At 35.8% G+C, this 24776-nt stretch overlaps 4 protein-coding genes across 8 annotated transcripts; 3 read left to right on the forward strand and 1 right to left on the reverse strand.

The window, feature by feature from the left end:
- Positions 1 to 6419: 6419 nt before the first annotated feature.
- On the forward strand, positions 6420 to 10228 carry LOC104702938 (tricyclene synthase, chloroplastic). 2 transcript variants are annotated; one of them, XM_010418865.3, is made up of 7 exons: positions 6420 to 6850; positions 6949 to 7213; positions 7333 to 7723; positions 8420 to 8638; positions 8750 to 8888; positions 9204 to 9455; positions 9862 to 10228. In XM_010418865.3, the coding sequence occupies exons 1-7, from the start codon at positions 6641 to 6643 to the stop codon at positions 10165 to 10167; spliced, it is 1782 nt and encodes a 593-aa protein (XP_010417167.1). In that variant the 5' UTR covers positions 6420 to 6640; the 3' UTR covers positions 10168 to 10228. The 2 variants fall into 2 exon arrangements, 1 of the variants encoding a protein (XP_010417167.1); XR_015562493.1 differs by having other exon boundaries at positions 6504 to 6850; positions 9211 to 9455.
- Positions 9862 to 13719, forward strand: LOC104702937 (tricyclene synthase, chloroplastic). 2 transcript variants are annotated; one of them, XM_019228175.2, is made up of 8 exons: positions 9862 to 10495; positions 10751 to 10879; positions 10961 to 11222; positions 11337 to 11733; positions 12231 to 12449; positions 12543 to 12681; positions 12901 to 13152; positions 13359 to 13719. In XM_019228175.2, exons 1-8 carry the CDS (start codon positions 10439 to 10441, stop codon positions 13665 to 13667), a joined length of 1764 nt encoding a protein of 587 aa, XP_019083720.1. In that variant the 5' UTR covers positions 9862 to 10438; the 3' UTR covers positions 13668 to 13719. The 2 variants fall into 2 exon arrangements, with proteins under 2 accessions (XP_019083720.1, XP_019083719.1); XM_019228174.2 differs by having other exon boundaries at positions 10355 to 10495; positions 10694 to 10879.
- A 508-nt stretch (positions 13720 to 14227) lies between these two features.
- On the forward strand, positions 14228 to 16171 carry LOC104702939 (putative purine permease 5). 3 transcript variants are annotated; one of them, XM_087459657.1, is made up of 3 exons: positions 14317 to 14406; positions 14490 to 14812; positions 14910 to 16171. In XM_087459657.1, exon 3 carries the CDS (start codon positions 14918 to 14920, stop codon positions 15998 to 16000), a length of 1083 nt encoding a protein of 360 aa, XP_087315783.1. In that variant the 5' UTR covers positions 14317 to 14406; positions 14490 to 14812; positions 14910 to 14917; the 3' UTR covers positions 16001 to 16171. The 3 variants fall into 3 exon arrangements, with proteins under 3 accessions (XP_010417169.2, XP_087315783.1, XP_087315784.1); XM_087459658.1 differs by having other exon boundaries at positions 14329 to 14406; positions 14490 to 14554; XM_010418867.2 differs by lacking the exon at positions 14490 to 14812 and having other exon boundaries at positions 14228 to 14406.
- Positions 16141 to 18867, reverse strand: LOC104702941 (Leucine-rich repeat protein kinase family protein). Its single transcript, XM_010418869.3, has one exon. The coding sequence runs from the start codon at positions 18865 to 18867 to the stop codon at positions 16309 to 16311; it is 2559 nt and encodes an 852-aa protein (XP_010417171.2). The 3' UTR covers positions 16141 to 16308.
- Positions 18868 to 24776: the final 5909 nt, after the last annotated feature.

Raw genomic sequence — 24776 nt, forward strand, 5'->3', positions numbered from 1 at the left:
ATAAAATCCATTGTGATGTCTTCCCACACCCTTTGTGGTACTGGTAGAGGTTGAAGCAAGCCAACAGGTGATAGAGTGGAGTACTTGTGTCTCTGACAAGTCTCACATTCAGATACAAACTTCTGAGTGTCCGAGAATAATTCATCCCAGTGGAAGGATTGTTGAATCCTTTTGACTGTTTTCAATACTCCTGAGTGTCCACCCAACAAACCCCCGTGACACTCCTCCAATATTAATAGAATAGAAGCTGAACTTTTTGGTATTACCAACCTATTCTTGAACCATAATCTGCCATCTCTCACTGAATACTTCTTATTTTTGCCCTGATCAGTCAAACAAGCCTGAATCTCCTTCTGAATTTGCTCGTCCTTGTCAATGGCTTCGTATAAGTCATGTAGTTGTAATGCCGTGAGAATCGTCAGGGCCATTAATAGATGTGATGATAACACTCCATGAGGTTGTGGCATTCTTGATAACCCATTTGCGGCTTTATTCTCTACTCCAGGCTTATACAAGATCTCAAAGTCGTAATTCAAAAGCTTAACAAGCCACTTTTGGTAATCCATAGTGACCTCCCTCTGCTCCAATAGGAATTTTAAACTTTTCTGATCAGTGTGAACTATGAAATGCCTTCCAAAGAGATAATGCTTCCACTTCTGAACTGATAATACAATGGCCATTAACTCTCTCTCATAGACTGGCTTCAACTGCTCTTTTGTAGTCAACCCGTGGCTAAAATATGCAATTGGCCTCTTGTTTTGCATTAGAACTGCGCCTAAACCAAAACCTGAAGCATCTGCTTCTACTACAAAGGTTTCTTCGAAGTTAGGCAAGGATAGTACAGGAGCTGTCTACATGGCCAGTTTGAGCTTATCGAAATCAAACTGTGCTTCTAGGTTCCACTCAAAGCTGTCTTTGCGTAGAAGATCGTATAAAGGCTTTGCCAATATGCCATACCCTCTGATAAAACGCCTATAATAGCCTGTGAGACCCAAGAATCCCCTCATTTCTTTAACTGACTTTGGAGTTACCCATCTTATCATTGCTTGTGTTTTAACCGGATCAGTAGACACTCCTTCTCGTGAGATAATGTGTCCCAAATACTCAATCTGGTTTTGGCCAAAAGAACACTTTTTCTGATTTGTAAAAAGTTGATTTTCTCTTAAGATCTTCAACACTACTTTCAGATATTCTTGATGTTTTTCGAGTGAGTTACTATAAACCAGAATGTCGTCAAAAAACACCAAGACAAACTTGCGCAGAAACGGTCTGAAGATTTCATTCATTAGTGTTTGAAAAGTTGCAGGAGCGTTTGTTAGCCCAAAGGGCATGACTAAGAATTCATACTGACCATCGTGAGTTCTGAAAGCAGTCTTCTCAATGTCATGTTCCCTCATTCTTATCTGGTGATATCCTGCTCGAAGGTCCAGCTTGGAAAACACAATGGCTCCATTTAACTCGTCCAAGAGTTGATCTATCATGGGAATTGGAAACTTGTCAGGCTTTGTCACTCTGTTCAAAGCTCTATAGTCGATGTAGAACCTCCAACTATTGTCCTTCTTTTTTACTAGCAACACTGGACTTGAGAAAGGGCTGTGACTAGGTCTGATGATTCCTGAATCCAACATCTCTTTAACCATCTTTTCCATGATTTCTTTCTGCGCATGGGGGTACCTATATGGTCTTACGCTAATGGTGTTGTGTCCAGGCAGCAAAATAATTGTGTGTTCTCTTCCTCTAAGTGGCGGTAATCCGGATGGGACCTCAAAAACGTCTTCAAATGTGTTCAAAACTTCTTGGATCCCCGTATTAAGGTGAACAATATTAGGTTGACTCAACTGATGATTGTACAACGCCACTTCTACACCCTTCTTCTGAATCTTGTATCCACTTGACAAAGATTTCAATGACATCTTATAAATGAGTAAGTCAGATTCTCCTTTTATAGACACCATTTGGCCATTGTGGATAAAAGACATCTCATTCTTCTCGCAATTTACTCTGTAATCTCCCAAGGTTCTAAGCCAGTAAACTCCAAGTATGACATCAATATGTCCCAACTCCAAAACAATAAAGTTTGTTGTAAACTCCAAATTTTGAACAGAGAAAGTGACTTTCTCACAAACTCCTAACCCATTCACCAATATACCTGTTCCCAAGGTAACATTTAGGTTTGGGTCTTCTCTACACTTCAACTTCAGCTTCTTGGCAGCAGCAGGGGATATGTAATTATGTGTTGCACCGCTGTCTAACATGATCACAATACTGTCCTTACCCACTGATCCTCTCACCTTGGTAGTTGAGGGTCCAGATATTCCTCTGAAAGATTGAAAGGATAACGCCATGCATTCTCCAACAGGTTCTACAAACACTTCTTCTTCTCGGTTATCATCCAATATTTCCACTTCAAACCCATTAAAGATTGTCATCACTCTCAACTCCTTATTTGGACACTTATGATCCTTTGACCAAGGTCCATCGCATTTGAAACACAATCCTTTTCTTCTTTTCTCGTCAAGTTCTGCGTTTGTGTTATGCCTCCTCGGTCTTTGCTCCACCCTGCCAGGTTGTTTATCTACGTTCTGCATCGGTTATATGACTAGAATTATTGTCTTCCATGTATTCGAGTTGTATTGAGAGTTGCCTCTGTATTCTTGAGTAAATGTCTCTTTGTTCTCCTTATTAGCCAACATCAATTCCTTCTTAACAACCCTTCGCATAATGCTTGACTCCAAAGCTCTAGCTTCTGCCACCATTTCATCCAAATTCCGAGGCTTTTGCATATAAACTAGTTCTTGCATTTCCTGAGTTAATCCGTTAAGGAATATGCCTTCAACCTTCTGTTCATCGAGTCCCGTGACTTGTGATGATAAATCCTCAAATCTTTGTATGTAATCAGCTATAGTTCCCGTTTGTTGTATACAAAACAAGCTTTGGCTAGGTCCCCTAATCTTCAAATTCCCAAACCGCAACATCATAGCTGATTTAAACTATCCCCAGCTACCAAATTGTCTTGTGTTTATTACCCAGTTGTACCAGCTCAATGCTTCACCACTCAAACTAACTGACACCAAGGCTAGCTTCTCCTCGTCGTTATAACCACCCAAACGAAAGAACCTTTCCACGCGACCAACCCAACCATAAACTCCCACTCCATCAAACACAGCCATTTCTACATTCTTCATCAAGTTCTCACGTAACCCTGGCCTAATGTTGCTACGGCATGGTTCCAAGGGTGAAAAACGTACTTGGTGATCTAGAGTTAAATCAATAACCCAAAGCACACTCAACCACGATCTAGTGGTGTCGTCGTAGCACTTCAGGGTCGAATCCTCAGAGACCAAACGATACACTATGAAATTATATAGACCGAGTATAGCTAAAGCAAAGAGAGAGTTTGTATTGCAAGTAACCGAACAAAACAGAAAATAAATAGAGTTTGTAAATTTAAGAGAAAGTATTGGGCTGAAGGAATCAATCAATGATTATGATCACGAAAGTGGGTGATGGGTTGGGAAAGCTTTAGGAACCGTTCTTGAACTCGAATCTCAATTATAAAACTAACCTATTGTCGCAGTGTTAGTTATCTATGCAAGGAATTGAATGAACCCTAAACCGTCGTTTGAATCTAAACAATCCTAGCAAGCATTAGGTTCTAGTCCGATTATGTTCACAAGGTGCCCCAACTTCAACTGTCGTTGGCTAAGGATCACCTTGCTCACCTATGTTCTTTCAAGTAATTCAACAACACTTTTGATGCCTAGATGAATTTAACCTAAGATCATAAACTAGGTAGCTAATCTAGTTTAAGAAATAAGCACAACAATAGATGAAGAACTTAATAGATCAATCCCAAATCTAACTACCTAAATCAGTGAATCATAAAACCCCCTTTGAAACCCGAAACCCAACAGTAAGACTACTCAGACATCGAACAGAGACAATCACAAATCAAATATTAAGAAAACATGTTTGAATTGCCAAAGAAGTAAAAAGGGTTCAGAATTCTTCTCCAAAGAGTTAGAAAGGATAAGAGATCTTCTCCCAGGCTTACAAGTGCTCAAAACCGGTGTAGAGTAAAAAAAATTCTTTCTGGGGGTCGAGCCCCGTGCTTAAATAATAAAATAAATCCCTAAAAAGTCGGTTTAAAACGAAAAAGGAAAGATTGCGTCGGGGGCGGGATTGGTCGATCTCGCGAGGATCAGTCGATCCGGAACGTTTTTTTTCTGCTTTCATTCCATTTGCCTTCTAGCTCGATCAGTCTTCAACCAATTGGCTCCAGATGCATGTTTCCATCCCCAAAACGCTCAGATTCCTTCCAAAGTCACCTAGGACCTGTAAAGACTCACAAAAGACTAAAAGGACTCTAAAAGCATACTTGGACCTAGGAAAAAACTCAAAACAAACCTAAAAACTATAGTTAAAACCCTACAAAATGCAGACACATCACTTGGTTATTGTTATCTTGGAGTCGTGATGGACCCGATTGACTTGAGCCACCCACTTCTCGAACCGTCTCAATTCCAGGTAGAGAACTTAAGACGAGATCCAGTTTCCTTCCAAGGTCCTCCAATTTCTGATCGTGAATCCTCAATTCGTTTCCCAAAGATTCAATCTTTGATCCCATTTGTGAACCCAACGATTCAATTCGATCCTTCATCTTGCTTCCAAAGCTTCGCACCTCGCCCAATTGATCGTAGACGTCAGCTAAAGACGCGTCGTGTTGTTCCTCCTCTGATAGTTCTCGCACCGGTGATTACCCAATTGATGTAACCATCTTCGTTTCTTGATTCTCCGATTCTTCACAAAAACTTCAATTTCGTAACCCTAATCTTCTGCGATACTTCGATCTCGATCACAAGCGCACCATTTGATAAGAAAAATACTCTCTTTTTATTATATGTGAACGAATGAATGTTTGATACAAAGAGTAACCGAATGTAACTAGAGAACTCTAGACGCAGCTAGAAAATATTCTCTCCAACGAAGACTCATATGTCTCGTTTCCTCACAACAAACAACATGAACTTCTCTATTTTACAAAGACAGTTTATATAACAAATCAATCTTGTATGCACGTGTCTCCCTCCATGTCCGCACGTATTGTAGCCACTCTGTTCTTCCTTCTAGTGTATACCTGTAGAGGCTTATCATTCTACCAAATACACCCGATCATAACCTAAGAAAACTTGTAAATCTACTACTAAATTCCTACTATTCATAGTTTCCATCAGACTCTTTTTATTTTCTAGGACTAATAAATCATAAAGAGGTTTTAATTTAGACTTTATATTAGGTAATGGAAGCGTTGAGCTCTAACTATATTTCACGGGATTCCATGTCCTTCCGCTTTCAAGTGGACACTCCTTTTCTAATTTTGTCACTTTACTACAATTAATTAATTGCTGGTTTTGATTGATCGGAATGTCGGATTGTAGGACCAGACACTCAATAATGCATGACAATGAAGGGTAATATGTGGTTCTGAATTGTCTTAATAGCTCATCGGACTATATCACAATGTACCAAGAATAAAGAGGAATATTGGATGCTTGTAGGAGATATTCCCTGGAAGTAGGAAACTGCCCTTAATATATTGTCATTCATCGTATGTATCTATATATGGCACATCGAACTCAATTTTAACCATCATCCTAATATTTTCAAAAGGCTCTATGAATAATTCACGGTGTGCTACATAATACCAATTACTGGTTGTTTTCTTTCTCCCACTTGTTTTGTCAATTATTCGCCAATTCGGAGCCCGTCGACGCTGTAATGTCGGGGAAAGTTTGAGGATGGCCTACGTGAATGGTTTAGGATAAGGGCGTGATCTGCTGCATTCTTGGCCACTAAACTCCCTCTATTTTAACTTTATTTTCTCTTCTTTTAAAACTCTTATGTGTGTTTGATATCATTAAAAATCTCAGCAAAAGAATGCATATATTGTAACCATGGTTCATTTTTATGAATAAATTATACATTCATACAAAAAAAAAGTAACTAACCGCCTAAAAAGGATTAATTTGCAAACAAATCAATTGGATTGCTGTGATTAGTGGGTTTCATGTCCTATGAATGGTTTTGTTGTGTGTTCTAGCATCATGCTTTAATTATGTTTCATGTCCTTGTTTGAGATATCACTTTTCAACCACTTAAACACCATAAATAGTTAGTGGTATTGTAAATGCTTACAAAATTAAAGTTTTTTTATAACAAAATTAAAGTTATACTTGCTTATTCATTCAAAGAACATTATTATTATTATTTTAGTTTTGATTGACAGTCAAATGTTTCGTTCTTTACTTTTTAAATAATACTCACATTGGTATGTTGTGGTCACGCATGACATCAACAGATCTGTCATTGGCTTCATCTTCAACTTTAACATGTGACTTTGTTCACATTGTTAGAAGTGTGTGGATAGTAAGTAACCTTTACTTTACTTGAGACGCCTTTAGTTGGTTCTTTTTATGGATAGGCAAATTAGATGTGACCACTGACCAAATATGATCAACCACCATAATAACGTGATTCATGACAGCATAAAATCTTTGCGTGTGTATCTATATATTTTCCTTTTTGCGTGTGTATATACACACACACACATCTGAATAGGTAAGTAGCGTAATTCATTCAAATGGCCACTCTAGGGCAGATAGGTTCAGCTCTTATTTACAGTAATGCCCTTCCGAAGACTCTTCCACGTCCTAAGGCTTCTGCATGCACCATTGTGGCCAAAATGACACCACGTGATGATAAGTCAACCATAGTTCCTCGCCGTTCTGCAAACTATCAGCCTTCTCTTTGGGACCATCACCATATCATCTCAGTGGAAAATGGATATGCGGTACTTACACATTCCCTAGACAAAAAAATATAGTTCTATTAATGATGTTATATAGGACTATGTTTATAGCCTTCTATATTCAATGACACTGAATTCAGAAAGATAAAAACGTACGGGAGAGAGATTTGTTGAAGGAAAAAGTGAGAAAGATGTTCGATGATGAGAAAAAGACTTATCTCGACCAATTGGAGTTCATTGACGATCTACATAAACTCGGGGTTTCATATCATTTTGAAGCGGAAATCAAAAACTTTTTAATATCTTCTTATCAGAAAGATAGAATAAACGTCGGGGAATGTGACTTACATGCCACCGCACTCGAATTCCGACTTTTCAGACAACATGGTTTCAATGTTTCAGAAGGTTATATATTTATCTTCGTACTCATATAAAAAGAAAAGATCATTTCTTATATATGTTAAAATTTTGTTTTCTGATGAATACTTGATCGTATATATACAATGAAATTGTGTTTGTTACAGATGTATTCGATGTTTTCATGGAAAACTGTGGGAAGTATATATATGACAGTGATGATATAAATGGTCTTCTATCTCTTTATGAAGCGTCATATCTTTCGACAAAGTCGGATACTAAACTGAAAATATTAATCAGACCTTGCGCAACACAACAACTCAGAGATTTTGTTGATACTCATAGTAATGAAGATTTTGGGTCGTGCGACATCGGGGAGATGGTGGTCCAAGCGTTAGATATGCCCTACCATTGGCGAATGAGAAGGCTAGCTACGAGATGGTACATAGATGTGTATGGAAAGAGACGTAATAAGAACCTTGTCGTAGATGAATTGGCCAAGATCGATTTCAACATCGTACAAGCCATTCATCAAGAAGAACTCAAATACGTTTCCAGGTAATATTAAATTACTAGAAGTCATATAGCAACTTTTAAAGAAATCTTAAATCTTTATTAAATTAGTATGATATAATCAAGTACATAAGCCATAGATTAGCCAGAGCCGGCCCAAACCACAAGCTAGGGAGAACAATAATTAAGTTTGTGCTTGTGGCCCGGAAAAAATAACTAAGGTATTTTTTTGCAAAAATCTCTTATAGCTCTACTGGTTAATTGTTATGGAGAATAGAGAATGGTAGTGGGTTCAATACTCACATTTACAATAATCCTTAAAACGTTTTTTTTTCTTTGTATGAATTAGGCCTTATTTTTTCTTTGTATGAATTAGGCCTTCTTTTTTTTTAGCTTGTAGCCCTTAAAATGTCTGAGCCGGCTCTGAGATTAGCTTATCAGTTGTTAATTAGTTTGACATTAAAATTCATAAACTTAACATGATACTATAATACTATTATTTGAAATTCTTACCACACACATAAATATTCATTTATTGCCAACAACATGCATTTGACCGAATATTAACCTGGATGGTAACACAATGCGACACTAGTACAAAATCGCTATGTTACCTTAGTGGTCACACAAAAATATTCATTCTAAAAATCTTGAATTGAAAATTGATATAACATATAATAAAGTAAAGTGGATATTTTTTATCATCTTATTTTCCTCTTGCTTTATATATGTGGTGTTAAGGTGGTGGAGGGAGACGGGTTTAGGTAAGCAACTCCACTTTACAAGGGACAGAATAGTAGAAAATTATTTTTGGACGATCGGACAAATCCAAGAGCCTCAATATGGATACGTTCGACGAATAATGACTAAAATAAATTCACTTCTTACTACTATTGATGATATCTACGATATCTATGGCACTCTTGAAGAACTCCAACTTTTCACTGTCGCGTTTGAAAAGTAAAGACACCCCACACTTTTAATTAATTTATATTTCAATTTCTTGTTATTTTATATATATAATGTTATATAAGATTACTTGATTGAATTGTGTATATAAATATGTTGCAGTTGGGACATAAATTGTCTTGATGAACTCCCCGAGTACATGAGGTTGTGTTTTTGTGTTGTATACAATGAAGTCAATAGCATCGGATGTGATGTACTCAGAGAAAAAAATATCAACGTGATTCCCTTCCTCAAAAAATCTGTAAGTATATAAAATAATTAAATATCTATATATAATTTCAGACAAGAAATTTTTGGTCAATCCATTTTCCTTACAATTAATTTATTTATAAAAGTAAGATATCTTTTTATGTTAAAAAAAAGTATAGTTGTTTTTTTTCCTCTTTAAATTTATTTTTTGTAAGAAAAAAATTTGGTTAACAACTTTGTTAATGTACAGAAACCATCCTTACATAATTATCATATTTTTAAACACTGGATAATTCTTACATATTTAGACCATATAAACTTTCACATGTTGTACGTAATACTAGTTTTGCAATTATCTTAAATTAAGTGGACAGATGTATGCAAGGCATATTTAATAGAAGCCAAGTGGTACAAAAGAGGACACAAACCAAATCTGGAAGAGTACATGCAAAATGCTTGGATTTCAATATCGGCCCCTACGATATTTCTTCACTTCTACTGCGTGTTTTCCGACCAACTCTCTGTTCAGGTCTTGGAGACTTTGTCCAAACACCAACAAAACCTCGTCCGAAGCTCTGCCTCCGTGTTCCGTCTAGCCAACGACCTTGTAACCTCACCGGTAAAATACTTTCTTCCAAAGTAGTTAGAGGCACAGGGTTGGATGCATAACACATTGTCGATAACTAATGAAATTGATTGATGGAAAGGGTAATCGAAATAAGTAGTCTATATATGTTATTGAAAGATGCAGAAGTATCCCTTTTTAAAATGGAAAATTTTCATTTTCTTTTTGAAAACTTTTTGAGTTTTTTTTAAATATAAAATCGATTAACTTGAAGTTTAGATTTTGTTTTTTATATTATTTTATAAATACTAATAAATATACTTTACCACCATCACAATTTTTTACCTACGAATTGATTAAAAATATAAAGTGAACTGGAACTGTAGATAGCACTAATATGACCATCTTTACATCAACATATGATTATATGAATATGTGTGTGTTTGTATATAAAATATAGGATGAATTGGCGAGAGGAGACGTCCATAAATCCATCCAATGTTACATGAATGAGACCGGAGCTTCAGAGGAGAAGGCGAGTTCGCACGTGCGACAGATGATCAACGACCTGTGGGATGAAATGAATTACGAAAAAATGGCTCATAACTCTTCGCTACTCAATCATGATTTTATGGAAACTGTGATAAATTTGGCACGTATGTCACTATGCATGTATCAGTATGGCGATGGCCATGGCTCTCCCGAAAAAGCCAAAATTGTTGATCGTGTAATGTCTATACTCTTCAATCCGATTCCTTTAGATTGAACTTCATATTACATTAACTATCATATGGTTTTTAGATAATCAGATATAAAGTTCCACGAAATTGCATTTGGTAATTAGGCTATATAAAACTAATACTACTATACGATTGCCAACATCGACATTAGAACTTTCACAAGAATACAACTATGATATGATATGATGGTTAATTGGTTATCAACTATGATATATATAGAATGGTTATCAACTATGATATGATATGTTTTTTTTTTTTTTTTTTGTTATTTGTGGTGATGAATGACAACACAGGTCAATGGCGTCATCTTCGACAACATGTGATATCTATCACCATGTAAACGTGACGCCCTTAGTAAGATTCTTTTTTCTCAAGACAAATTTATGTGACCAATAAATCACCTTATATTATAAGGAGTAAAACAGATACGTGTTTCCCCAGAAAAAAACGACGACAACATACGAAGCTTGTATATATTATATATAGAGACTTACATCGAAACGAAATTCAAGTAGTGTAATACATATTTGTGTAATGGCCACTTTACTGCAGATAGGTTCAGCTCTCATTTACAATAATGCAGTTGCTAATACTCTTCCACGTTCTCAGTATTTCAAATGGACCACAATGGCCAAAATGACACCGGATGAGTCTACCGTTGTTCTACGTCGTTCCGCAAACTATCCACCGTCTCTTTGGGACCACCGCCATCTCCTCTCCATCAAGAATAAATACGCGGTACTTACGTAATCCTTATGAATATTCTGTTGTATTATTGAGTACAATATTGATAGCTATGTTCGATGACACTGTATTCAGACAGCTAAATGTGTGCAAGAGAGAGATTTGTTGAAGGAAAAGGTGAGAGAGATGCTAGTTGATGAGAAGAAGACTTATCTCGACCAGTTGGAGCTGATTGACGCTCTACAGAAACTCGGGGTTTCTTACCATTTCGAACGTGAAATTGAAAACATTTTAACAGTTTCTTATCAAAAGCATAGAATTGACGTGGGAAAAGATCTACATGCTACCGCCCTCCAATTCCGACTTTTTCGACAACGTGGTTTCAACATTTCAGAAGGTTGTTATCATCATATTCATCCAAAAATATCATCACTTATATACGTTATAATTCTTTGTTGTATAAAAACTTGGCCTGACATTTATAACTAATGGATTTATTTATTTTTTACAGATGTATTCGATGTTTTCATGGGAACCAGTAGAGAATTTGAGAGTGATGACATAAATGGTCTACTATCTCTTTACGAAGCTTCATATGTTTCGACAAAGACGGATACCAAACTGCAAAAATTCATCAGACCTTTTGCAACACAAAAACTCAGAGACTTTGTTGATACTCAAAGTGATAAAGATAATTTTGAGTCTTGTGACGTAGGCCTAGGGGAGATGGTGGTCCAGGCGTTAGATATGCCCTACCATTGGCGAATGAGAAGGCTAGCCACAAGATGGTACATAGACTTTTATGGAAAGAGACGACACAACAAGAAACTTGTCGTAGTTAAATTCGCCAAAATCGATTTCAACATCGTACAAGCTATTCATCAAGAAGAACTCAAATACGTTTCCAGGTAATAATATTATATTACTAGAAGTCATATTCTACTTATTAACAGTCAAACTAATAAAAATTAATATTAAATTACTAGAAGTTTTATAGCTATTTTAGGTAATCATCAAGATGACCTAAAATATCGAAGTTAATCCCTGTGGTGAAATTTCATGCTCAAAATAGATATTCAAGATAGAATCTCAATATGAAAAATAAAAATAAAAAAAATAAGAATGTATATAAGGTTGAACTCACACGCATGTTGTTGTGGGAGGCTGAGAATTCGAATCCATCTCTGTTCGTAAACTTGGCGAAGCTCAAACAATGGGCATGGGACTGATTTGATTTTTGGACTTCGGTCCGAGTTTTTTACTTGAGGTTGGCTTTTGTGAAAACCCTGCCAAGAGGCCCTCTTCACCCTCGGATTAGTCGGGGCAATTGATCTGGACACCAAACTGTATATATAAATTATACTTAGTCCTCTTTGTTTTACTTTTGCTTTAATGTGGCGTAAAGCTGGTGGAGGGAGACAGGTTTAGGTGATCAACTTCAATTTGCAAGAGATAGAATAGTGGAGAATTATTTTTGGACTATTGGGCACATCCACGAGCCTAAATTTGGTTACATTCGTCGAATAATGACTAAAGTAAATGCACTTATTACAATGACGGATGACATCTACGATATTTATGGTACTATTGAAGAACTTCAACTTTTCACCGTCGCGGTTGAAAGGTGGTGATACACTGATAATTTTATCTCTCTACTTTAATTTTCTGGTCATTGTATAGATTACTGACTGAATTGTCTATATAATTTATGTTGCAGTTGGGATGTAAATCGCCTTGATACTCTCCCCGACTACATGAAGTTGTGTTTTCGTGTTATGTACAATGAAGTCAATAGCATTGGACGTGATATTCTCAGGAAAAAAAATATCAACGTTATCACGTTTCTAAAAAAGTCTGTAAGTAATTTTTCCCCCATATGTATTGTTTTATTCTATTATTTTAAAAATTAATTTATTAAATCTATAAAATAATTCTTAAAAAAAATCTCTGTACAGTAATTGCAATTTTAAATCTAATTAATAAATTTCTTAAAGCATAGAAACCATTCTTACATAATCTTTCATGTTGTAACTAATGAAAAAAAATTATTGTGTTCCAAATTATCTTAAATTTAGTGGACAGATCTATGCAAAGCATATTTAGTAGAAGCAGAGTGGTACAGAAGAAAGTACAAACCAAATCTGGAGGAGTACATGCACAATGCTTGGATTTCAGTATCAATCCCAACGATATATTTTCACTTCTACTGCGTATACTCCGGCCAACTCTCTATTCAGGTCTTGGAGACTTTGTCCCAACATCAGCAAAACATTGTCCGATGCTCTGCCTCTGTGGTTCGTCTAGCCAACGATTTTGCAACCTCACAAGTATAACAACTTCTTCCCAACTCATTAATTATAGGTTTGACTTTTAGATTTATTATTTGGAGGCTGGTCGGTCATATATATGGATGGAACAAAAAGTAACATGCCTATAGGAAGTTAGAAAAATGGTTCCAGACTTCCAGTTTATGTATGTAAGTGATGTACGAACTGGCCTTATTTATATATATTGTATATGTATGTATGTATAGGATGAATTGGCGAGAGGAGACGTCTATAAATCCATCCAGTGCTACATGAATGAGACCGGAGCTTCAGAGGAGAAGGCGTGTTTGTACTTGCGGCAAATGATTCAGGACTTGTGGGATGAGATGAATAACGAGAAAATGGCTCATCATAGTTCTTCGCTACTCCATCATGATTTTATAGAAACTGTCATGAATTTGACACGCATGTCACAATGCATGTATCAATATGGCGATGGCCATGGCTCTCCTGAAAAAGCCAAAATTGTTGATCGTGTCATGTCCTTACTCTTCAATCCCGTTCCTTTAGACTGAGTGTGTGTGTGGCATAATTACATTTTATACCACATACAGTATTGTTTTTAAACATATAGTCCCACGAAATTGTATTCCGCGCGCTCAGGCTTCATCGCCCTCTCTTGAGTGTTTGAACACAGAAATACTTTATACAAAAACCGATTATAACAAATATGAATCTAACAAATATGTTGTAAAGAATTTTAAGGAAAGTACAAAAAAATCTCCTTTTAATAGACGAGCCATGACTTAGCTAAAACATGATTGAATACCGAAAGAATGAACTCGTTGAACTATCTGGAGATGGCCGAGGCCGAGCTTAAATATGACTAGACGACTTTAAGATTCGCCAAGTAGCTTACTCGACAAGTTGTATTCCCTATGAACTGACTACTTAAACGACTTATTGCCTTTTATGAAATGTTTTCAGATGCCTTTTTCTGGTGTCCTACGGCTGATGACGGAATTGCCCTTCGCTGATCTTGATGAGGTGATTCGACTACCATGGAGAATAGTTCCAAAAAAAAAAAAAAAAAAACCCAGTAAATTATGTCATGGCATTAATTTACAAACTCAATATCTCAGCCGTTAAAAGTCAGTTAGCGAATCCGACGGCTATGGATCCGTGAACTCAGAAAGCTCATCGCATGCTCTGTTTCTTCACCTTAAAATTTGGGACCTCCAGAAATAATAAATAACTATAACAAAAAAATGACATCTTTCAAAGACGATAATCCTGAGTCAAATTTATCAGTCAGTGAGTACTCTCATCACTGAATTCTCAATTTTTGATTTTTTTTTTTTTCTAATTTTACTCTGTTTTTTCTTTCTCAATTTTAGGTGTTTAACGTGATGAAATTTGATTCTAATCATCGAAAACTTCAGTAAATTTGAAAACTTTTAAGGTTTTTTTAAAAACAATTCTGTGGCTTTTCTTGTTGAACAATCCTGTTTCTGTAGTAGTTAGGGCTGAGATAAAATCATAAGAATCTGATCAAAGCTGAGATTTTTTTTAATATTTGGTGAAACCCTGAGACGATTCTGGTCTTAGATTCATAGAAAATTTCCAAAAAGTTTTGATTTTTAGTGTGTATGAGTGTTGATTGATTCCGGTTCTAGAAGCCGTCATCTATTGTTTCTTCATCGGTTACTTTGAATCTTTGGTACGTAGTGAATTGTGTGTTTCAGATAGCTCTGCAGAGATTCTCAGTCTCAGTTAAGTTTTGCTCAATTCTGATCAGATTTGTCTTTACGTTTCAGGACTTCTAATGGAGGAAACAACAGAACGCCCATCTGTTTCATTTTCGTATTCACAATGGATGTCAAATGTAAAGAAATCAACACAAGAAGCTTACGAATCAAAGCCCATTTCACATTGGATTCTCTTGATCCTCAGTGGTGCAGCAATGCTTATAGCTTTCCCGGCTTCTAGTTTACTGTCACGTCTTTACTTTTCCAACGGTGGTAAAAGCAAATGGATCATCTCTTGGGTTGCTGTTGCTGGATGGCCAATCACTTGTCTCATCTTACTTCCTACATATATCTTTCAAAAGATCAAACCGACACCTCTCAGTGCAAAGCTTGTTCTCTCCTATGTTGTGCTTGGTTTCTTGAGTGCTGCAGATAACCTTATGTATGCTTATGCCTACGCGTATCTCCCTGCATCGACCTCTTCTCTTCTTGCATCTTCGTCGCTTGCCTTCTCCGCTTTGTTTGGCTATCTCATTGTTAAAAACCCGCTGAATGCTTCTGTTGTTAACTCCATCGTGATAATAACCGGTGCTATGGCTATAATAGCGTTGGATTCAAGCTCTGATCGGTGCAGTTATATAACCAACAGCCAGTACTTTGCAGGTTTCTTTTGGGATATAATGGGGTCTGCGCTTCACGGGCTCATTTTCGCATTATCTGAGCTTCTCTTTGTGAAACTTCTTGGAAGAAGGTCTTTTCACGTTGCTTTGGAACAGCAAGTCATGGTTTCGCTTATAGCTTTCGCCTTTACCACTCTTGGAATGGTTGTGAGCAATGATTTCCAAGGGATGAGTCAAGAAGCTGAGAGTTTCAAAGGCGGCGAGTCTTTGTACACTCAGGTTCTTGTCTGGAGTGCAGTCACGTTTCAACTGGGTGTTCTTGGGGCGACAGCGGTCTTGTTTCTTGCATCCACAGTCATGGCAGGAGTCCTTAACGCTGTGAGAGTTCCCATCACGAGCATTGCTGCTGTCATATTGATGCATGATCCAATGAGTGGCTTCAAAATCCTGTCATTGATCCTGACGTTCTGGGGATTCAGCTCTTACATCTACGGGAGCTCGAGCTCGAATTCAAGTACTCAAGCTTCCTCTTCATCCTAATACGCAACCTTTTCCCCTGTCTCCATTTCTTGTAGTAAATTATTCCTTGAATGTGATCAAATACAATTAGTGTTATATAAGATGATTATGTTCGGAGTCAAGTTGTAGCTGCTGCGTCTTATTACCTCTTTGTGCACAAGTTTTATATGGAGCAAGAACATTTGAGATAAAGGTAAACACAAACAAGCTTATATATACAACCGATACACATGAAGAAACTTGAAGGAACCATGAAAAGGAGCAAAACACTGAAAAAAGGCAAAGAAAGGAAAAGAACAACATTTTTGCAGAGATTCAGAAGTGATGTCTCATTGATTAGGTTTCGGTTCAATATCTTTAAGAAGACCAACTACTTGCTGCATACTTGGCCGCTTTGAAGGAAGATCAGCTGTGCAGAGGTATGCAATCTTGAGAGCTTCTTCCATTTGCTCGTCTGAACCTGTCTCTTGGATTTTTGGATCAATAGCTTTTGATCCTTGATTCTTCCTAACCAGACTTCTAACCCAACTCACCAAGTTTGTATCTTTCTCCTCAAGATAGTCATCTTCAATCGGCTTTTTCCCTGTCATGAGTTCAAACAGAACAACCCCAAAGCAATAGACATCGGACTTTGGTGTTGGCAGCTCGTGTTCGGGTTGCAAGAACTCAGGAGGGAGATAACCAGGTGAGCCATGAGTAATCTCATCGTCCAAACCATTTCCAAAGACTTTGGCTAAACCGAAATCAGATAATCTTGGCTCCAAGTTCTGGTCTAGATAAACACTACTAGCTTTCACATCCCTGTGGATCATTGGCGGTGAACAGCCGTGGTGAAGGAATGCCAATGCTCGGGCAGTGCCAAGTGCTATCATGTGCCTAAACCGCCATGTGGCCACTGGACCTTCAGGCCCTATGTTTTGGATACCATTGTCAGTTTCTTCTTCCCATGTATCTGTGCTCCAATCATCTGTTGTCTGAACTCCAAATGGCAGATCATGAAGCAGGTTCTGCAAGTTACCATTTTCCATGTACTCGTAAATGGCGATCCTTTGTTCACCGGCTATGCAATATCCAGTTATCGGAACAAGATTTGGGTGCTTGATCCTTCCAAGAAACTCGAGCTCTCTAGCTGCTTCTTGGTCACTAAGAGTTGAGCCGTGGACCAATACTTTTACAGCTACATGAATCCCACCGGGGAGGAAACCTCGGTAAACAGGACCAAATTTACCGTCTGCTAAGAGAGTGTCTCTGTCGAAGTTGGAAGTTGCAGACAAGAGATCCGAAAACGTGATGTTCAACAATGGCTTCTCAAAGATAACCACAGGAACTGCATTTGCTTGCTTCACATCAGCCACCCATGTTGTGGAATCCGTTTGGAAAGAGAATGGACCTGAAATGCTTTGTTCCTCCTTTAATGAGACATCTTTGGCTTCACCTGATTCTGGTTTCCTTCTGCAGCCAAATGCTACAAAAATCAATGCTCCTATGAGTAAACACATTGTAGAAAGCGTCACTGCCAAAGCCAGCTTGAGTCCTCCAGTGACTGATCTTCTTTTCTTGAAGAGCGCCGGGTTTGCAGCAATAGGGCAGCTATTTGAAGAACCAAAGAATGATCTGATCAAAGTTTCAGTTGAAAACTTTCCAGAACAAAATGTTAAGTTGTTGAAAGAGAAATTGAATCTCTCCATCCAAGGCAGCTTCTCAAGGATAGACATTGGTATCTCTCCCGTCAAATTATTCCTCGAAACATCGATAGCCACGAGGTTCTTGATACTCAATAGTGGAATATTCCCTGACAGATGGTTTCCAGAAACATCAAGTGTGCTCAAATCATTCAGCTCTGAGATCTCTCTAGGTATGTGACCAGAAAGATTTGTGTTTGACAAGTTAAGATACTCTAAACCAGAAAGCATCTTAATCCTCGGAAACATCCCTCTACTGAATCTATTCCAAGCTAGATTTAAGTGCTTAAGCTTCTTCAGCCGTGTTAGATTCTTGAAGATATCTCCACTGACTTCATTCTCAGACAAGTCAAGATAAATCAAACCAAACCAGTTGGAGTCTACCTGAGAGGAGATATGATCTTGAAACCGGTTTTTGCTGAGATCAGCCACTTCCAGAGTCTCCTTGAACAAACCTGTCACCGAACCTTCAAACTGATTCCCTGAAATGTTGAGAGAAGTGATGGATTTCATATCAGCAAAATCTGTGTCCTTGCCATGAATCTTGTTTCCTGCGAGGTTCAAAGTTTTGAGCTTTGGAAATGCAGAGCCAAACCCATCAGGAAGAGACCCTTCAAGCTGGTTTGAGGAGAGATCAATGGAAACCAGAGATTGGCAACCAAGAAGTCCTCGTGGGATTGACATCTGAAACCCATTGTGGTCAAGCTTCAAAACTCTCAAGCTAACAAGAGAATCCACAGCTTCAGGGATTGCACCAGAGAAGTTGTTTCGAGAGATTTCAAGTGACTCAAGCTGCCCAAAATTCCCAACATTGCTAGGGAAAGACCCAGAGATGTTGTTGAAGGAGAGGTTGAGGTTCTTCAAAGTGTTCAAACTCCAGAAATCAGATGGTAAACCAGAGATTTTGTTGTTGCTAAGATCCAAAGATTGAAGCTTGCTGAGTTTACCAATGGTGTTGTCAGGGATTTGACCAGATATACCCATTCCAGAAGCAATTAACACAATTACATGCTCATTCTTGGAATCACAGAACAAACCTTGCCATGAACAGAAAGGAGCAGAGAAGTTATAAGCTTGAGCAGAGCTTAAACCCATTTGTTTGAAGAATTCAGATACAAAGAAACCATCACTGTTAGGTTCTTGGCAATGAAATTGCTTAAAGAACAGAGGAAGAATCAATGCATAACCCCAGAAACCAAGACCCATTGAAGAAAGCTCTGAAATTTATACTCAGAAACCCCAACCCCAAAGAGCTAAGCAATAAATTCTCCAAAACAGAAGAAAGAATGCAAAATCTTAGTAAAGCTACTTTGGGGTGTCCATGCAAGAAACTCAGAAAGCTCAAGGGGTTAAAAGCCAAAAACAAGAGAGATCTGAAGATAGAGAAAAAGTGTTTATTTAACTTTGTGGTGTTTCTCAAGAACACGAGAGACCAAAGGACATAAAATCAAGAAAAAGGAGGATTTTTGTCATTGGATTAATATATAAATATTAAGCTTCCCCTTCCCCGACTGTGACAAGACTATCTTTTCTTTAATTGGGAATTCTAAATTACGAGAGTGAAGAGAGAGAGAGAGAGAAGAGGACATGTAGACAGTTAGGAGCAGAAGGGACTTGAAAGCTTTTTCATTAATGAGAGAATGAGATTTTTCATCAGTAACACTGAAACAGTGTCATTGGCTCCTTTACTTTTCTAGTTGGACCAAACACATTTTTATACTGAGAATAAAGATTTTAATTTCTTAATGCAAATATTTTTGTTAACATAGTAAATTGGTTTGTATCCATTGACTCTACTTTCTCTGTTTCTCACTATTTGCGAAGAAGTGAAGTTGAAGCTGGTAAACTTATTGGTCACTACTCACTAGCCATGAGACCGTCGGACCAACTTAATACGACTAGAAAATGGACATAGCATCAGCGTTTAGTTATTAAAGTTTGTGTGATCCATGAGGGTTTTTTATACAAAACAAAAGAAAAGGAACATTATCTTAAATTATTAAAAGTTCTCTATTCTTCTTTTTCTTCTCAAAAGATACCCTCTTGTACTTATTAGGAAATCTAACTCCATTGATGGTTTATGTCATGCCACTAAAGGTGTGTGCAAAGTATATATGTTCTTTTACTTTTTGGCTTTAAAAGTGTCGGTTGTAATTTGTGGATTAGCTGTTGAGACAAAAACTAATACGTATCCACAAATTATTTTGTAATTTGACAAAAACAAAATTTTTGATTAATGTGCAAATTAACCCCAAAAATAAATTGTGGCTCAAGTTGTTGTAATAAGAAAATCATAACTGTTCTCTTTCTTTTGTAATTTCATTACTTTCAAATAGAGCTGTCTCTATTTTTTCTTTTTCAACTTAGTTGTTGTGATAAAGAAAATCATAACTATTCTTTTTGTATTGTGATTTCATTATTTTCAAATATAGCTGGCACAACAATTTATATTTTTATCAACCTAGTAAATAGTAATATAAATTTTAACTTCGCCAATCATTACATTGTTTCTTATAATTAAGCATATATTTGGTAGACTTTTTCTTGTCCACTCCAAAGTACATTTAATGTTTAATGGACATTCTTGTGAAAAAGGAAAAGTTAATTCAGTGTATACAAAGCTAGAAAGAAAAAATATAACTAGACAGTGCTATCTAAAAGACTATATATATATATATATATGTGTGTGTGTGAGAGAGCATACTTTTTGTTTTCGTAAGCTTTGAACTCCTCATTTAGAAGAAGATGTGATTTTTGATAGTAAATAAATGCATGTGTTCAATCACAGATTCACAAACAACTATGAGAATGTATGATACATTATCAAAAGATAATTTGATGTTCAAGTCATATGTTAGTGTCAAAGACCAAAAAGAGTTTGTATCCAAGTGAATGGCACGTGATTGATGTTAATACAAGGGATACTACTATATGATGATCATGTCGTGTGAATCCGATGTAATCATGGATTTGATCTAGGTAACCGCTAGTATGATAGCGACACAAGTTATTAGAATATAAATTTTTTCGTTTCCCTATTATAACAATAACAAATGGCATGTTTAATTGGTTGCCATGAATAATGATGGAGTTCATTTTTTTACGATCTAAAACAATGTTTTGTATTTAAAAGTGAATTAAGATAATTTTGGTAGTGATGTGGAGTCCAATTAATATTATTTGTAATGTCAATGATCTTATGTGAAATTTCTCTTATTACTTGTATTTCTTTTGTTGTTCGTTAGAAATATTTATAGTAGAATACACCATTGAAATTTTTTTTGCCCTGTTTTCAATCTTGTGATATAATAGGTGACAATTATTAAGAAAGGATTTTGTAGGACGAGTACCACGACCAGAATAGTGAAATAATAAAAAAATATCTCATACTTTATAAAGTGATGAATATTTCTTTATGTTTGTGAATGGTTGTGATTCTTAGCTTTAACAATAATCATTCATACCACTTTATTTTGTTACGGTTCATTAGATATAAAGAAAATTTCGTCAGTTTTTACACATATTGAGAAGTAGAAATTGTATTTCATATTTTCCTCTCCCCGCGATGCAGTTGGTTTAATTTGATCTTGGTGATGCTATTGAAAAGAAAGAAAAAAAGTATTCTTTAGGTCTATGCAACTCTTTGGACCTAAACTTGCACTTGTCCACTTATGGTTGTAATATACATTCATATGTTGAACACAAGATAATATGAATTGTGATGTCAACAACAAGTAGGGAATCTTTTTTGCATTTTAGGATTTTGTTTTTCAACTCTTGTTATTCTTTTTATTGCTTCATGTGAATAGGTGTTAATTTTTTTTTTGGTTATTTGGTGATTTTTATGATAGTTTTTTATTTATTTATTTAAATATTATTGATCTCAGTTTTTTAAATATTAAATTTTGAAATTCTAATGCATAGAATTTTATTTTAAGGTAGCCTGCATTTTAAAAAGGAGTAATCAGTTGTCCATTACATAAGAAAATACTCATCGGCATTCCCAAATACTTTTCGCATTCGCAGGCAGTTGGATTAAAACTTTAAATTTAGTCAAATCTTTCTATAGCTGGTAATGTACGCAGGCCGGCTATGTGCATGTGCTAGATGTGGATATGCACAGAGTCCATTATTTTTTTGAGCTTTTTTAGTTAATATTTAGGGTCCAAATTTTGTAAAAAAAAAATTACATGGAAAAAAAGGGTCCAAATTTTTTTTTTTGCTTTGAGTCCATATAACTATTGAGCCGGCCTGGATGTACGTACCTCACCTTTTGAGAGTCAGAAGGTTATTGCCAAGAGAAATTAAAGAACGTTTACTCATATAGATTTTTGCTTTAAAGGAGAAAAAAAACGATTGACCGACATGTTATTTATTTCCTTCAAAAGTTTTTTATTGTCCTTTAATTCTTCATAAATAAATGTTAAATTAAAGAAAAAAAATTATTATCCCAACTACCCACCCAATCACGCCTACTTAGATACAGAAATGAGTTCGAGCCGTCGAGGGAGCCAATCGCACGAAACTAAGTCCATTTGTGTTTCGTTGTGGTTCATACAAAAGATTGATATATTAGTGGTCAACCCCTCACACGACTAGATAAACCCAAAAATCTAGGATGAGTACAGTAAAGCTCATAAATATCTAATCAAACATTTCTTAGGGAGATTTGAGATTTGATTAGATATTAAAGAATATATCAAATCTCAAATCTCCCTAAGAAATATTTGATTTGACTTTTTAATCTAAACCCTAGGCGATTAGACCATTATCTTCATAAATCCTAATGCATAGTACTAAATTGTCTCTTAAGTGGTTGCCTCTCGGAGATGTCCAGAAACACGTGCATAAAGGTGTATTGAAAACCGATTTTTTTTGTTTGCACTAATGAACACATACTTTAGTTTCTCCTTGTAGTCTCAAATTAATCAATGTTTTGTATCTTAGTAAGTTAGTATCATAATCATACATGAAATGTCACTGACGACAAACCTAGGATGTCAATGCCAATTTTAGCTAGACCTTATAAGAATAGTAACTACACGCATCAATCATGAAACACAGATATTAATAATTAAGTACTAATCATAATTACTGAAATTGATGTTAAAAGTGTGATAAGGAAGATTACCAAAAAGGCATTGAGTTTGAGAGTGAAGAGGGAAATGATGGTTCGCTTGACAACGAGATTGACCCACAAAATGGGTTTGTTCTTTTTACATAAATCATTAAACTTATTCATGTTTCCGGCAAAATCATTTCTCCACACACACGCATTGTCACCTCCTCCTAGTACTTTCCATCTATGCATTGCGTACGTATGCAGTATGCATGTATGTGTTGTTTTTTCTATAACATTTTTGGGAATTAGATAAATGGAGAGGTCTAACTATAATATACTGGATATTGGATTTTATTAGGTTATGAAAGAGTTAGCTGAATTAAAAAATAATGATTTAATTTCGTTCCAAAAGCACATTATGAAATTTAACCAAAAATAAATGACTGAGGGCTTTTTTAGTGGGGAAGACATGAGTTTAAGTTTGATTAAATAATGAAAATTTCATTTATATAAATTGTTTAAGGTAAGATACAATCATTCACTACTATGACCATATGATTATTTCTTTAATAATTAGGTTACATAACTAACTACAAGTCTACAACTATAAGTGTGAAAATAACATAATGCCTAATTCTGATGTCGCATTTTTGTTTTCTAAAATTTAGTTATTTACAGACTATTTAGATTGGAAAGAAATCAAGAAAAGATAAAAGAATAATGGAACAACATCTTCTCTTGAAGCACTTTGGGTCTATTTAGGCCCAATAAAACTCAAATTATGGGCTCTTATAAAATACTACCAGCATTGAAAGATGTGAACCGTTAAATGCAACTATGCAAGGCAGAGAAAAGAGTGAATTAAATAACAGACTTTGGGAGATGGGTCGTCGCTCCCTCACTATTTCTTCGCATGTGAGTTCATCATGCATGTTGTTGATGTTATTATAGTGTTAACTGTTACCCCATTCATTCATATGACTTCTTGTTTATTGGTCTTAGACTATTAGTTAGCTGTATAACACATCATTTCAGTTCACAAAAATAAAAATAAATAAATCAATTCTCTATCGTTGTTTCTATGTTTAGATATACTATAAAATATTATCTAATATGATAGATAATCTACAAAAAGAAAAAGTTGAGAGTAATAAAATCTAGTGAAAAAATGACGGAAAACAATTTTTCAACTCGTCATTTTGACAGGCCTCTAATGACAAGTCATTGAAATCTATCTATTTTAGTTACTTCAAAAGCCCGTAGTATACATGCTACTTTGACTCGTCTAAAACAAAATTAAAGAAAAGAAAAAAAACTTGGCCAATAATCTTAAATTTATTATTTAAGTCTACTTCTTAGTTTTACTTAAATCAAAAATTGAATATATAATACATATCATAAGTAAAGTACGTACGAAAATCAAGTTGGATCTCTTGACCTCCTAGTTGACCTTAACGATTGGGTAAATCAAACTGTCCAACTAGCGTCAAACTTGAACCAAAAAAAACAAAATTTGCTTATAACATAGAAATTAGTCGAGAAAAAGGAAAAAAATAGAAACGAATTGAGTTGGCATATATATTGACCTAATACCTGAAAAAGCAAAAGCAAGAAGTGTGGAGGTGGTTAAGTGGTTCTGAGATAACTTAAGTATAACTATATAAGAAGACTACAACTTAACCAACTCATTAACAAAAATTTATTCCTCCATCTAATCGTATGGAAGATGGAAAACAAATGAAGAAAATTGTATATAACACATGTAATAGTTATTTATCAAAAAAGAAAACACGTACGTAATAAGTTAATGTTTTATAGGAAATATATGTTACAAATTCGATCTATTTCTACCAAAGGATATAGGGGAGGTGTGTATACGTTTAGAAAATGAAAGGTGGACTCGTTCAACCCTAATATTATTTACTAAACCACCTTTCATTGTTTCTTCTTGTTCAATCCTATATGTTAGTATAATAAGAAAAAAAAAATTCCTATATATTAGTATCATTAACTCAAGGGTCAAGAACTTTTATATTCGTTTTTAATTATTGGT

Source organism: Camelina sativa, chromosome 7 (assembly GCF_030686135.1).
Source record: "Camelina sativa cultivar CO46 ecotype springtype chromosome 7, ASM3068613v1".
NCBI lineage: Eukaryota > Viridiplantae > Streptophyta > Magnoliopsida > Brassicales > Brassicaceae > Camelina > Camelina sativa.

Excerpts from the sequence above, each read along its gene's own strand:
- LOC104702937 (XM_019228174.2), top strand. The coding sequence starts at position 10,439 with ATGGCGTCATCTTCGACAACATGTGATATCTATCACCATGTAAACGTG. Across the intron at positions 11,734-12,230 it reads GAACTCAAATACGTTTCCAG|CTGGTGGAGGGAGACAGGTT; the intron begins GTAATAATATTA and ends TGTGGCGTAAAG. Across the intron at positions 13,153-13,358 it reads ACGATTTTGCAACCTCACAA|GATGAATTGGCGAGAGGAGA; the intron begins GTATAACAACTT and ends ATGTATGTATAG.
- LOC104702938 (XM_010418865.3), top strand. The coding sequence starts at position 6,641 with ATGGCCACTCTAGGGCAGATAGGTTCAGCTCTTATTTACAGTAATGCC. Across the intron at positions 6,851-6,948 it reads CAGTGGAAAATGGATATGCG|AAAGATAAAAACGTACGGGA; the intron begins GTACTTACACAT and ends CACTGAATTCAG. Across the intron at positions 8,639-8,749 it reads TTCACTGTCGCGTTTGAAAA|TTGGGACATAAATTGTCTTG; the intron begins GTAAAGACACCC and ends AATATGTTGCAG.
- LOC104702941 (XM_010418869.3), bottom strand. The coding sequence starts at position 18,867 with ATGGGTCTTGGTTTCTGGGGTTATGCATTGATTCTTCCTCTGTTCTTT.
- LOC104702939 (XM_010418867.2), top strand. The coding sequence starts at position 14,361 with ATGACATCTTTCAAAGACGATAATCCTGAGTCAAATTTATCAGTCA. Across the intron at positions 14,407-14,909 it reads TGAGTCAAATTTATCAGTCA|GACTTCTAATGGAGGAAACA; the intron begins GTGAGTACTCTC and ends TTTACGTTTCAG.